This window comes from Denticeps clupeoides, chromosome 9 (assembly GCF_900700375.1).
Source record: "Denticeps clupeoides chromosome 9, fDenClu1.1, whole genome shotgun sequence".
Classification (NCBI taxonomy): Eukaryota; Metazoa; Chordata; class Actinopteri; order Clupeiformes; family Denticipitidae; genus Denticeps; species Denticeps clupeoides.
In genome coordinates, this window is record NC_041715.1 from 1,364,173 (window position 1) to 1,379,173 (window position 15,001).

Consider the following 15,001-nt stretch of genomic DNA (forward strand, 5'->3'; position numbering starts at 1 on the left):
TGAAGATCTGAGGGAAAGACGGGACTTCTGTAGGCATCAGTACCAGGAACTATTAACACGAGTTGAGGAAATAACGAAAATAATCACTGATACAGCAGGTTGGTAAATTAAAGACTATTTTACCATAGATTAATACACAATACACAATTTTTTTTTACAATAAGATACTGAATAATGCATTATAATAAAACATTGTGTTCATTATGTTAAAAAATATATATTTATGGTTCTTTTCATTAACATTTACGGTGTAGAATTATAAATGTCCAGCATCATCTGGTGTTCACTAAAATAATAATTGTTCAATTTTTAACCATAATTCAGAAAGAAATATACTGTAAATTATTGCAGGTTTTGTCCAGAGACACCGCGGCTGCACTGGCAACAGGTCAGAGGTCACAAGTTTTGACAAATGGGGTCTAAATGGTGACGACTTTCTGACCTTCAACACCACGACCCAAACATGGGAACCTGATTCTGAACTGGCTGCTCCAGTAGCTTCAAACTGGAACCAGCACAGTTACTGGAATTATGTAGATGGTGAATTCAGCCAGAACTGGTGCAGAAAAATCCTTCATGTGTTTGTAGAGAAGAAAGTAGCAGGGAGGAAACATCCAGAAACAGGTAAGAATCTATTACAATACAGAGCTGGTATGCTGCCCTCGCTCTGGGTTTTCTAGTCTCCACCAGCTAGACAGCGAGATGACGATGCTCCAATAAACAGACTTGTATTTGCTTTTCTGTGCTGATTTATTGAAGAATGGCCTCTGACCATTGCCTTCTCTATGACCATCGTAACACTGAAAAAATACAAATGTGACGATCAGCTAAATAACATAGCAAATTAGCTCGTTCCATGCGCACAGCAAACTAACACAAAATACACATTTCTAACGCTACTAATATACAAATAATTATATCGTTTACACACACAAAAAAAGAAAGTGCTTATCTCGTCATAACCAATACTTACAGACAAATCTTGTCCAAAGCAACAACATTCTTGCTCAATACGGGAATACTTCGGCACTATGTTCCGCCATCTGGATTCTTATTCTCCCGTTTTCAGAGTAACCAAAATAATATGACGAGACAGCCGCTAGAGGGCGCTATAGGCCAACTTACTGCCTGCACAAGGCAGAATAGCTGGTTTTTATCTTACAGAAAGCAGCTCAACAAATTACAACACTATTATTATTACTATTTAATGGTGTGTTAAAATTTGTGCTGCACTTTATTCTAACTGTCCTACCTAATTCTATCTAGTGCTCTATTGATTTAAAAAAAACTTAATTTCTTGTTACAGATGTATTAGACAAAGAGACCATCACCGTTTGGAACTGGACGAAAGTGGTCGTGATCGTGGTCGTGGGTCTGGTGCTTGTTCTTTGCCTGTTCTTTGCCTGTTACATCAGACGAAATGAAAGATGTCAAGAGCTGATCAGAGGTAAGACCGATTGAAATCAAATCCTGAATTGTCAAGGTACCACAAACACACACACACACACACACACTGCTAACCAAGTACCTTTCATGGCTGCACTGCTCACTTATCAGGATCATGTTCACTAGGCAGGGTCATAGGTCAGCAGCAGATTTGTAAGTTGAGTGGGTGAAGATTTGGCCATAGAGGTGATAAAATTATACATGTGTGTGTGTAGAGCTGCTCTTGTATTCATGGTTGTTCCAACTTTCCTTAAAGAGCAACATCACATCAGGTTTGATTGAAGAGAACAATCACCATCTTCTCCATGGCTGAGGTGGCTCCTCACCAGAAGACACTGACAAGCAGACAGTGAATGAAGTCTGTTCATCTAACAGCAGTTCAGGTTCTGTAGAATTACAAGAAGTACCTTTCTCTGGCGAAGTTCTGCTCCATTCTCCTGGCCGAAAACAGGGGAAACAAAAGGCCGCAGGCGTGTGGTGATTGCCAGAACTCAAAACAACATAACACACAATAATTGCAGAGTCCACAAAAGAATGTCGCAGCCGCTTTAAACAGGTGAGTCCCCAGGTGCCGTCTGTTGGGATGGTTGTTGTGGCACGAGCTGAATTCTGTGTGACACCGGATGTTATACCATCCATTCTGTTAATAGTACAGAATAGAATGAAACATGGTGGCAGCGGTGCTTTGTTTCTTGAAGAAGAGCACAGAGATTTACTAGACAACGCGAGACTACGGCAGACTGGCCGAGAGAGCGGAGAGTTCAGGAGGAGCGCGAATGGAAAATTCGTTGGGACTGAGACCGCCAGCAAACCTTTGCTTGGACTCAACTAATCTGGCGAAATCATGGAAAACGTGGAAAGAAGAGTTTATGCTGTAAGGATCTCACTTTGGCGGATGCCGGCGAAAACGTGAAACTGAAAGTTCTCAGCTATCTCATTGGGGAGACGGGAAGAGAGCTTTGTCACCGGATCGGACTGAGGATCGATTGATAAGTGCTTTGGATGATCATCGTAATCCAAAAGTGAACAAGACAGTTGAGAGGAACCGTTTTTTTGTCAGGAATCAGTTTTCGGAAGAGAAAGGTGATAAATATGTAACGGACTTAAGAATGCTCGCCAGTACGTGCAATTTCGGCCAGATGAAAGACTCTCTGATCCACGATAGAATTGTTTGTCAAGAGAAAACAGCAGAACAATTGAAGGGCGAGTGGCAGAGGAGGTGCTTGCAGTAAAGCATGCGGTGCGAAAAGATGACGGTAAGAGCACAGTAAACTAAAAGTTTTATGGAAAAGTACAGGACATAAATAAATAGAAATTTCCTGCATATGGAAAAAAGTGCAAAAATGTGGAAAAGACAATCATTTTGCTGCGTTGTGCAAAACTAAAATGCAGAAAGAAAGGACAGTGCATACCATCACAGAGTCAGATGAGGAAAGTTACGAAGACATCTTGTGCGTAACAGTAGAAACAGTGAACACCGTGACGGAGGACAAACGGAGACCGGCCTCGAAACATTTTGCTGCCATGCTCCTGGGAAAAGAACAGGTGAAGTTCCAGTTAGATTGTGGATCTAGCTGTAATATAATTCCTGTCAACCTGCTAAACCCATCCACACGAATTAAAAAGACGGAGAAAGTGCTGGTGATGTACAATAGAAGCACTCTACAGCCTCTGGGAAAATGTAAAGTCAAATTGCGAAACCCCAGAAACAAGAACTCCCAAAGAGAAGAGTTCGATGGCACCACTAAAAGCAGAGCTGAGTGATCTTCATCAAAGAGGGATCTTCACACCAGTAGACTGTAGCACAGAATAAATCAACAGTCTTGTAATTGTCAGGAAGCCATCAGGGAATCTCAGAATATGCATAAACCCAAGGCCACTCAACCAGGCTTTGAAAAGATCTAATTTTCCATTGCCGACAACAGATGACATTCTGCCGGATCGATCTAGAGCAAAAGTATTCAGTGTGTGAGACGTAAAAAATGGATTTTGGCATGTGACTCTGGATGAGGAGTCAAGCTACATGACCACATTCGCCACAACGTATGGCAGACATAGATGGCTGAGGATGCCAATGGGCATCAGTCCCGCACCAGAGGTGTTTCAGCGCAAACTCAGTCTAGCTTTGGAAGCATTACAAGGTATCTATGTCATCGCTGATGACATCCTCATCACAGGAGAGGGTGAAACCTGGGAAAAAGCAAACCAGGACCATGACTATAAACATTGTTGAACAGATGTAGAGAAAAGAGCATCACACTGAACGTAAAAAAGTTTCAACTGAGAAGAAGTGAGGTCCCTTACATCGGGCATTTAATTACTGCAGATGGGCTCTGAGTTGACCCTGAAAACGTACGAGCAGTCAGGGACATGCCATGTCCAGTAGATGTCAAAGGTGTCCAAAGATTTCTGGGCATGATAAATCTCTCAAAGTTTTGTGATCACCTATCAGATGGCTGTGAGATTCTGAGGTAGCTAACTCATAAAGAAAAGTATGTGGGAATGGTCAGATGTGCATGAGCAACCATTCACAAAGCTCAAAGACGCCATCATCAAAGATCCGATCCTCAAATATTATAATCCAGAAGAAACACTGACACTCCAGTGTGACGCATCAGAGACTGGGTTAGGAGCTGCTTTGCTGCAGAAGGGGTGCCGGTTGCTTATGGAAGCAGGACATTGACTCCAACAGAAAGAATTATGCCCAAATAGAAAAGGAACGCTTAGCCATCGTCTACGGGATGGAAAAGTTCCATCAGTATACGTACGGGCGGAAAGTCACTGTTCATTCTGACCATAAGCCACTGGAAAATGTAATAATGAAACCCCTGCTGAATACCCCAAAATGGCTGCAAATAATGTTACTTGGACTGCAGAGATATGACATCGAGGTCACATCCCGGGGAAGGACACACTGAGCCGCTCATACTTACCTGAACATGCATCTGGGGACTCAGTAGAAATGGAGATTATATCAGACTATTTCAAAAGGTCTAGTAGAAAGTGGGAATTCAAACATAGAACATCATCGCCTGGATACCCACAGAGCAACGGGATGGCGGAATCAGCAGTAAAGACTGCAATAAGACTAACAAAAAAGGCAAAAGCTGATGGGAAGGATCCTTACCTCACCATGCTTGATCAGAGAAACACACCATCACAAGGGATCAGAGCAAGCCCAGCACAGAGATGGTCCAGTAGGAGAACCAGAACTCTGATGCCCACGCACCACAACCTGTTACATCCGAAGGTAGTTCACACGCAACAGGGACAGATAGAAAACAGAAAATGGCAAGACATGATGTACAAGATATTTTGATGTAGTTCACATGGTCACCTTTCTTTCCACCTTTCTTTCCTACCGCTTTCCTTTAAATAAAGTGTAAAATTATAAACTTGAATGCTGTGATTGTTATTGAAGGTTATTGAATGATAAAAAGTGGATGCAATAAAGTCATCATACTCGTCCTTCACTAAACCCCCTAATTCACACCACAGGAACCTGAAACTACCACCTGAGTAAGATAATGACAACACAAGTATATTCTGAACAGAGTGACTTACAATCAGTATTTCCATGGACAGTCCCCCTGGAGACACTCAGGGTTAAGTGTCTTGCTCAGGGACACGATGGTAGTAAGTGGGGTTTGAACCTGGGTCTTCTGGTTCATAGGCGAGTGTGTTACACACCAGGCTACTACCAGCCTAGTTCTCACCTATCTGCCGCCATTCTACATGGTCCAGGTTATAACCATCTTCTCCTGCTCTTTATGGTCTTTTATGTGTCAGGGTTTGGTTATGTGAACATGTCCTGGCATGTCGGACAACAAAACTGGTTTAACAGACCAGACCAGGAACAGAGCAGGAACACATACTGGACAAGTACAGGCGAGGACAGTTAATGTACTCAGGTACCAACAGAAGGAGATGAGGAATTGGGACATGACAGAACATGGTTACTGAGGGAAGTGCCAACGCAGCGGTGCGTATGACACTTTCGTCATGAATGTAACTGATGAGAATTTTCTCTTCCAGGATAATTTGCATATTAAACATTAATGTCTGAAAGTTGAGTCCCCCTGGCAGCTCCTCCTACCCCCATTAAGCAGGTTGTTAAATGTGGCCGACCTGGTGGACGTGTGAATTGGGCCTGATTTTCCTGAGGATGGATGAAAGGGCAGCATTATAGGTTGGAGATAAGTTGTGTCTGAGTCCTCCACCTCTGCTGAGTGATGGTTTGTTGATTTGCACACGCAAAGCTTCCCTCACTCCTCTCAAACCACCTGTCTTCTCTGTCCAATATTTGAATGTTTTTGTCTAAAAATGAGTGTCCTTTGTCCTAATCCCCAGGAATCCCCATCCATCCCCAGGACAATCGGGCCCAATTCACACGTCCACCAGGTCGGCCACATTTAACAACCCACTTAATGGGGGTAGGAGGAGCTGCCAGGGCGGGGCTGTCACATGTACCCCCCTCCCCCGGCCTTTGTTTAACTTAACCAGCCTATTCAAGGCGGGATTGAGGTGAAACCAACATGGAGGATAAATTTGGGGTCACAAGCCAACTTCCCTCAGATTGACAAAGTTCTGTGGATACAGAATGAAGCGTTTCTACATGCCACGACTCAACTTTCAGACAAGTTCACCTGGATGACTGAGAATCTTCACAGACATTAAATATTAATGTTAAACATTATTATGATTATATTACAAGTTTTTTTGTAATCTCTTATATGGATTTGAGCACAACTATTGAACAACTATGCAAGCGCATCTAAACACACACACATGTACAAAATACTGTAGTTGTCACCAAGAGATGGTTTGCTCTGCTTAGGTATTTATTTTCTTGTCTTTCCTGAAGGTTTTTCTTTCATTTTGTTGCCAACATGTAATTTTTTTTTATAAAATTAAACAGCGCCACCTTGTGTACAGCAGAAGTTTCCCTTTTTCCTCATTAATCTGCATCATGAGAATTAAAGGTAAATATTACATGCAGTAAGCAAGCATAATGTAAAAAGAGCTAATAAAGGAAAAAGTTTGATATATTACTGTTATATGTTTTGTTCACGGTTTTATACAGAATTGTAAATGCAGTAAAATGGTCAGCTGCAAATTCACTTTTTAGCCAGCAAAACTATAAAATATTTCAGGCAGTTCCAACTACCATGCACTTTTTTAGGAAGTGTTGGTGGAGCAGGTACAAGGAATACTGTGGTGTGTCACATGTGACGATGTGGGTCATTTTTTTTCAAGAAATGAAATATCCAGTTTTAATGACGAGTTAAGAAGAGGAAGTGGGAAAAGGTTTTGCCGGTTTCCCCTGGTGGAGTTCGATCGGCTGCCCTTTCGGTCTTTGATTTGACAAGTGGCCCTTTGAACAAGACAGTTTTATGTTTCTTTTTATAGTTTAAGATTTTCTTTACTTTCCTTTTGATCATATCTATGATCGCCTTTTGCTTGTACCAAACAGGTAATGATCACCCCACATCTGGTCCATGTCACTGATGTGGATGTAAAATACTCTTAAATACACCATTACTTTCTGATAATCAAACTGGTCTCATTACATTTACATTTACGGCATTTGGCAGACGCCCTTATCCAGAGTGACGAAGAGATCGATGAAGAGATCAATTCTGGTTCACTAGGACCCCCAACTATGAATACATCTATTTTATTCACTCTTCATCGATGGTAACTTGAAAGCACGTTGTAAGTCGTTCTGGATAAGGGCGTCTGCCAAATGCCATAAATGTAAATGTAAATGTAAAGCTGCCCTGTTGTGTCTGTTCGTCGTCGGGTCATTGTCTGGTGATGTTCGTGTGCGTATGCCTCCTCCTTCCTCGCCATGTCCAGCCATTGTGACATATATATTTTATGTTAGAGACATAAAAGTTTAATATTTGGTTATGTTTGCAATATTTGCATATTTGTAACACTTGAATATTTGCATATTGGTTCACTGTCTACTTGCAATATTTGCATGTTTGTAACACTTGAATATTTGCAATATTTGCAATATTGTGGTCTGTAGCATTTCGCTGCATATCATACCGTGTATGACTGTGTACGTGACAAGTAAAATTTTTAATTGAATAGAGACTGTTTATAATAAATTACAGCCTGTAATTTGGTGCATTACTGTACATTACTGACCAGTTGAGGAGGAGCTCTGATGTTTCTCTGCTGCTGATGTTCCAGAATGTGGGGAGAGTGCGCCACCTAGCGGCGTGTCTGGTTACGAGGACACTTCCTGTTGATGACGTTGTTCGGCGTGATGCGGTGAATGTGTGTAACGGTCCTGTTTTATTACACTAGACACAGCCGCGGACCTCTCACTGCTGGACTCGATTCCTCTTGATGCACCAGTTTACAGTCACTCCATGTTCTCCACAGATCCTCGCTTAAAGAACCATGGCAGATGGGGCAGAGAACATTTGTTCCAGCACACAGGGTGTTTCCTTCTGCATTCAGTCGGGCTTCTCTTACATCTTCTCTGTGGCCCATTATAATCCACCATGGAGAATGTGGAGCTCCAGATGCACTGACTATTCAGCAGGGTCCCTTTTAGAAAATTCTGGTCACAACATCTGGAGTCTGGATGAAACCACAACTGTACATGGAGGCGGCCACGTTTTTAATATTAATACATCTGGCGATATGTTTAGGTGAGTATAAAATTAGTATATGAGTATAATATTAATATATATGGAGCTCAGTGATGATCTTGGTTCACGTTAAAAGATGTTGGCTGGTTTGATAACTGGGTGATTTTCAGACATCCGCCATATTTCTCAGCCTAAATAATAGGGGGGAACAATATTTCCTGGTACCCAGAATATATGGTTCCCCCCTGTTATGGCATACAAGAACTCTGGACCCCAGTACTAATATTAATAAGAAGTATGGCAGATGTCTGAACATCACTCGGGTACATAATTACATGTTGCTGATGTAGTATTGGTGGAGGTTATATCCTGGGTACCTGGCAAAAATGTTCCCCCTAAATTTTAGGTAGGGTGACCAGACGTCAGATAAAATAAGATGATCGTTTATTAGTCCCACAAGTTGGAAATTTACATTGTCATGGCAGAAAATGACAGTACAAGAGCAACAAAACATGAATATCATCGAGAATATGCCTACTATGTAATATCAGAAGTTCGCTGTATACTAAAGATCACTTTATACTCGAGATCAGCTCCTTCAGGGGCAGGCTGTTGCACCCACAATGTGGGAAGGAGAAATTCAGAAGGTCTTTTCTTCCAACCGCTGTCAGACTCTATAACGAAGACCTCATACTTCAAATACACCACAGTAGTTACCAACTGTACAGGTTTACCCATTGTACATGTGTAGATACCGATTGTACATTTGTAGATAAATACATATACATATTTATTTCTTTTGCTGCTATTACCTCTGTTCTGTCCACTTTCTGCCGTGATAAATGCAATTTCCCACTTGTGGGACTAATAAAGGTCGATCTTATCTTATCTTATCTTAAATAGTGGATGAGAATATTCATAATATCTGTATATACATAAAATATATTGGTGTGTGTGTGTGTGTGTGTGTCTCCATCCACTAAACTAGATGTGTGACATGTCTGGAAATCACTTGTGTACATAATTACCCATGATTACAGGAAACTGTACTTTTACAACTAGAAACAGACACACATTCACATATGAAACTGACAAGCATGCATTTATCCTACTGAAAACTCGCACACACACACAGATACATGTGATGGACTCTTATGTAACAAACAAAAATTAAACTTTCACTATATCCGGAAGTCATTTCACTATATCCGGAAAGCGGTTCTATAGATTCTATTTTGTATTATGCGCATGCGCAGTCCAAACCGAGTCGCGACGTCGCTCTCCCTTCCTGAGGGAAGATTCTGTCTCCCGAGCGCCGCCGTGCTACCAGCTACAGCGCCTCCTATGAATATTCAAATCTTTTTCATTTGTTTTTTACTTAGCTCATGGAGCAGTGGTGGCCCTAGCGGTTAAGGAAGCGGCCCCGTAATATAACAGGATTGACCATTCAAAGAACATTAAATGCAAATGACTGTTACAGTCCCACCAATCACATGTAATTAGAAAAACAATTATTGCTAAGTAACTAATGAACAGGTTATGAATGAAAGGTTTTAAGTTATAGACTTGGAACAGAGTGAGGATGAGACCTTTCATTTGCTGCTAACAAGATAACAGTCTTCTGGATGGGTCTATCCAGGTAGACCAGCTTGGCGATACGTCTACCTTGTCTGTCCAGCGTTGGATCACTCATCAGTAGTTTTACCCTTCTCACTCTTCCATCCTTCCCAGGATACACTTCAACGATCTTAGCCAACTTCCACCGATTGCGTGGGGTCCCTTCATCCTTCAGGAGTACAACATCGTTAACCTCAGCATTTCGATGCTCCTTAGTCCACTTTTGTCTGCTTTGTAGATTCAACAAATATTCCCTTGTCCATCTTGTCCAGAAGGTATTGGCAAGGAATTGAACACGACGCCACCTCTTACAGAGATAAAGATCTTCCTTAACAAACCTTCCTGGAGGTGGGGAGATGATTGTGGACTTCATAGTTAGTATGTGGTTTGGTGTTAATGCTTCTGGGCTTGATGGATCACACAGTTGGTCAGTTGTCAATGGCCTGCTATTAATGATTGCCATGACTTCATACAGGAATGTCCTTAAAGAGGAGCTGTCGAGTCGTTTGGCTGATTCGTCCAAGATTGATGTGAGTACGCTTCTAATGGTGCGAATTTGTCTTTCCCAGACACCACCCATGTGACTTGATGCTGGGGTATTCATGAGAAACTCGCAGTTCAACTTTGTCAAGTTTGGCTTGATCATCCCCTTGAGAACTTCCTGAAACTCATTTCTTGTGCCGACAAAGTTTGTGCCCTGATCACACCTTATCTGTCGGACCTCACCTGTAATGGCTATGAAGGCACGTAGCGAGTTTATGAGGGAATCTGTAGATAGATCATCCAACAATCCAGAATCCATTAGTGCGTAGCGCATTCATCGTGATCCCTTGTCCTTGATGGTAAACTTTCTCATGATAATGTTTGACGAGTAGAGTCGACACGTGAATGTTCCTCGGTAGGATTGCAGAGCAGAGTGTGTTAAACGCCCACCTACTCGAAGAATGCCTTGGTCATCAAGAACTGGACATAATTTATGCAGCTTGTTGACCTTGTCTTCGGTGGGTAGGGTCTCATGATGTTTTAGGGTCTTTATTTCCTGTGTGAAAGCTTTGTCCTGAGCCATCCTTATTACTGTCCACTCTGCTTCCTTTCTCTCTTGCAGGTTGCTTACTTCGCATGATCTTCTCTTGTTATCCCTTGCTTCTTTCACATAGCGCTTAAGTCTAGCAACCGCTCTGATCATTCTAGACCAGTCAGAGAACTTTTGTAGATGATCGAACAGTGACCTTTGTTCTTGTGCGAGTATTTTGTTGACCTGAATCTTCTTGACCTCTGGGTCACTGCTTGATAACTCGCCCACCTTGATTTCACCACCGGTTACAAATTTCTGCCAGAGAAGATCTGGACCTTATAGCCTCTATAGCTTGCGACAGGAGACGACCGTGTTTCTTGAAGACATGGTGGTAAGCCTTAGTTGAACTGACTTGCCTTTGGTGTGCAGAGCACAGGCGGTTTGTTCCAGAATAAAAGTAGTATCACTCTCAGTATCCAGGAGCGCATACACGAGCACTTCACACTCAGGCTTGCTTTCAGATGACACCCATACTGGAATGATTGAGGAGTTGTAAGTATTATCAATGTTTTGTGTGATTCTATTAGAAGTTACTTCGCTTGTGTGTGTGATGTCATCTACTGAAGTACCTGGGTTTCTTTGTCTTGTCCAATCACTGTTCTTGAGCTGAATTTTCTTCGTTCTCTCTTCCTTAGTGCGGTTATCATGAAGGCATGTTGGATGTCTTTTATTGCATGTATCACAGGTTTCTCTGCTTTCACAATCCTTGGAACGATGGCCAAACTTCAGACACCCAAAACATAACCTTTTCTCTTGAGTGAACCTTAATCTTTCACCGATGCTCTCATTTATGAATTTCCTACACTTAAGTAGATTGTGACCTGACTTCTCACAGTACACACAGTTAGTACTAGTAGTTCTTTCATTTGAGTTTGTCGCCAGGACATTTGCTCCATGGCTTCTGTTCTTGGGTTCTACTCTTGATGTCCTTGCCCTTTCATACTCAGTTGGTTTCAGAGCAAAGAGAGATGTTATGGGGTTACAAGCGATTCATGTGAAACAAACTCTACAAATTGGCTGAAGCTTGGAAACATGTGGCTCTCCTCTTGCACCTTTTAACCTTTCTGTTCCACCTTGCTGTGAGCCAATCTGGAAGTTTTGCAAGCATCCTTTGGTTTTCATTGCTGTCATTTAGCACTTCAAGCCCTTTCATCTGCGACATGGCTGTTTTGCAGCTGCAAAGCAATCTTAGGCCATGCATCGAGTTTGTCTCTGTAGCATTTGGATATGAGGAAGGGATTACCATACCTCTCATCCAGAACTTTCCATGCAGCATAATACGCTGACTCTGTCCCAAGTGGAAAGTAGCCTTCTATGGCCTGCTTTGCTCCTCTACCGACATACTTTCTCAGGTAATAGGTCTTCTCTGCAGATGGTATATTTTTTCTGTCAATCAGAATCTGAAACGAAATCTTCCAATCATTGTATCTAATTGGATCGCCACTGAATATAGTTGGTTCTGGAAAACGACTTGCGTTGAGAGATTCTGCACAAGGTCATTTGTGTTGACTTGTTGTACATCTTGTGGTGAGGCATGTTGTCCGGCTCAACTTCATCCCTTTTATCAGAGTTGTGATGAAATAGGTCATATATTTCTTCATCTGAACATCCACCATGCTCATACACCTGCTGTCGAGCCTTTGCTTAATTTAGCCTTTTTATTGTTTAATTCGCTCTACTTCTCTTTCGCTTTGCTTCCAGAGCCTTTTGTTTCCGCGCTATTTCTGCTTCTTCTCTTTCTATTTCCTTCATGCAAATTTCTTTTTCAAGTAGAATTTGCAGAGCAGCTTCACTAGCTGCAACTTCAGCAGCTGCTTCTTGTCTTTTAGCTGAGTGCCTGCTAGATTGTCTAGAGAGCACCTTTGAACAAGAAGAAAGCCTTGTCTAATTTGACTTAACACTTGTCCTGTCTGAGACTACTGACTCAGTCTTCGTCCACTGTTCTTCATCCCTTTGACCCTTTGCCTTGCTTAGGCTCTTTACTGCACCTGCAGTGATTGGCTTTGTCACAGCTTCACACTTATACATCTTCCGTCTTGTTTCATTACCTGGAGAGTCAATTCGTCTTAGCTCAACATAAGCAGCGTTCACCTCCTTGAAAGCCTTCATAACTTCAGAGATGTATTCTTGATGGACATTCATCATTTATAGCTCCTTTGGCATCCTTAGTGACCGCTTTCCACTTCTCATAGCGCACACTGAAACAATATGCAGCCTTCTTTGCGTGCTCACCGTGTAGTTCGTGGCCCTTTTCCTTTCTGTGAGGTAGTAGACATGCCATCAGCTGTGGCTTCAGCTCCCTGGAGTTGCTCATCTGCAGGAAGTTGTTCTTTGCTTCCCATGCTGGTCTTTGAATTAGTCTCAAACTCTGCCATTTTGTTTTTATTAATATTACTTTATGTTTAATGCAAATTTAACTCTGTAAAGTAGGAAGCTGTTTTTTTTCTTTTACAAAGAAGGATCTAAACTTAAAGCCCTGACTACCAGTCACCTTAACCAAAACAATAATATTGTGTATGAATATCACTAACGCTCACGGTAAACACAATATGTGGCTTATCATCATAAACATCAACAATGAAACCTTATAAGCATCAGTCACTTAACAGCAGCAGAAAGGTCCATAAAGGCGAAAAATATTCCAGTCCTTATTTCCTTTTAGGAATGAACAGGCTTATTAATTCCTCCCTTTTTATGAAAACTATTCTTTTAAGTCCCTTGACTGACACAACACTAATTTTGGTGGGCACCTTGATTTGTGCAGTCTAGAAGCTGTACAACACCGTGTCCGATGATTCTGCTGCCGCTACTCTTCCAGATGACGACGAGGCTGCCGCTTGTTGTGGGCACCGTCTTCTCCTCCTCCATGCAGAGCAGGAGTTCTCACTGTAGCACCCTCACAGAATGACGGAGGCACGAGATAGAGTCAAAAACGGGGTTTATTCTGGTCTTAACAACCCGTGAGATCTGCTCACAAAGAAAACCAAGGAAGACCTTGCATTAACACAAGTTCTTGCACCTTTTCTCATACATTTGAAACAATTCATTCTGTCTTTTAACCTTTTATTTCTCTTTTCTTCAGTGGTGCCAATCTGCAACAATGCGAGTGCAGACGGCATGGGTGCATATATAAAAAAGGGTCGGCCGGAACCTTAACCCACAATAATTGTTCCGTCTGTAATTCACCACTAGATGGCGTAAAAAACAGTAAACTGGATTCAAAGAACATTAAATGCAAATGACTGTTACACGGTTTTTCAATTGTCTTTTGTTTAGTGGTGGCTTCTGGGCACTGATTCCACCATGAAGGCCATTTGGAGACAGAATCCGACAAACTGTTCTGGTTGACACAGGTGACCAGGTATCGTGGAGCTCTGCTGCAGTGGAAAATGGGCTGGCATTAGATTTTCAAGCCAACAAATGGTCCTCTCGAGCAGTTGTCTTGCGGGGTCTGCCTGATTTGGGCTTGTCAAAAACGCCTCCAGGCTCTTCAAATCGTTTTTTATCCTCTGTACTTGACGCTGAGACACATTGAAGGGGTCTGACACATCAGCTGTGGATCTGGTCTTCAGGCTCATGGTAATGAACACTTTTGTCTCAGGGTGAATCTCAGGCATGTTTGCAGAGGTCTAGTTGCAGTTGATGTGAAGGTCTAGTGTTCTGTGGTTCTTTTTATACACCTGAGACCTAACTGATTTCATATGGCGACAAGACTTATGTCTTTGCAAAAAATGACTCAATGGGCTTTACCAAGATCTGAATATTAAAATACTTTTTGACAGTTTCGTTTTGCACTGTAACTTTATTACAAAAGCTGTTGGGAATAAAATTAGCCATTTCTTGTAAAAAAAAAATCTTGATTAGAATTATATTTCAGCAGCACTTGAGATCAATTTGTACGAAAGTGACGACTTTTGTCAGGGGCTGTAACTCTGCAGGACTAAATCGCAGGGACTCTTGGACCGTCTCAGGAACAGCGAATAAAAGTACAGGGTACTTTTGTCAGGATCGGCTCCAGGCCCAATTCTGACAGCTGTTAAAAGCCTCTGACTCCGCCCCTCTGCAGGGACAGCATTTCCGTGAACTATTTGGTGAACTCTGGTGTGAACCTGGTAGTTTATGTATGTGTGTATTTTGAATTCTGGCAATCGCCACACGCCTGCGGGCAAGTTTTTCCCTATTTGCTCTGTTTATGGCCACCAAGCCTGGTTTTGTTTGTGTTTGTGAATAAATCCTTGTCCCCAGTATGTCC

General features: G+C 42.0%; 1 protein-coding gene across 7 annotated transcripts in view; it reads left to right on the forward strand.

The window, feature by feature from the left end:
* The window catches only part of LOC114797442 (uncharacterized), a 32,697-nt gene that overhangs the window by 16,442 nt on the left and 1,254 nt on the right, over window positions 1-15,001 (forward strand). Inside the window, exons 4-7 of one of the 7 annotated variants that reach the window (XR_003750861.1) lie at window positions 541-624; window positions 1,307-1,447; window positions 1,703-2,002; window positions 7,846-7,861. Coding sequence is in view for 3 of the 7 variants with exons in the window: in XM_028992411.1 (XP_028848244.1) it covers window positions 541-624; window positions 1,307-1,447; window positions 5,797-5,945 (374 nt within the window). In the remaining 4 variants the exon portion in view is untranslated. Of the gene's footprint in view, window positions 1-540; window positions 625-1,306; window positions 1,448-1,702; window positions 4,848-5,235; window positions 5,476-5,796; window positions 6,377-7,845; window positions 8,121-15,001 lie in introns of those variants that run through there. The other 6 variants (XR_003750860.1, XR_003750859.1, XR_003750858.1 and 3 more) reach the window with 6 other exon arrangements.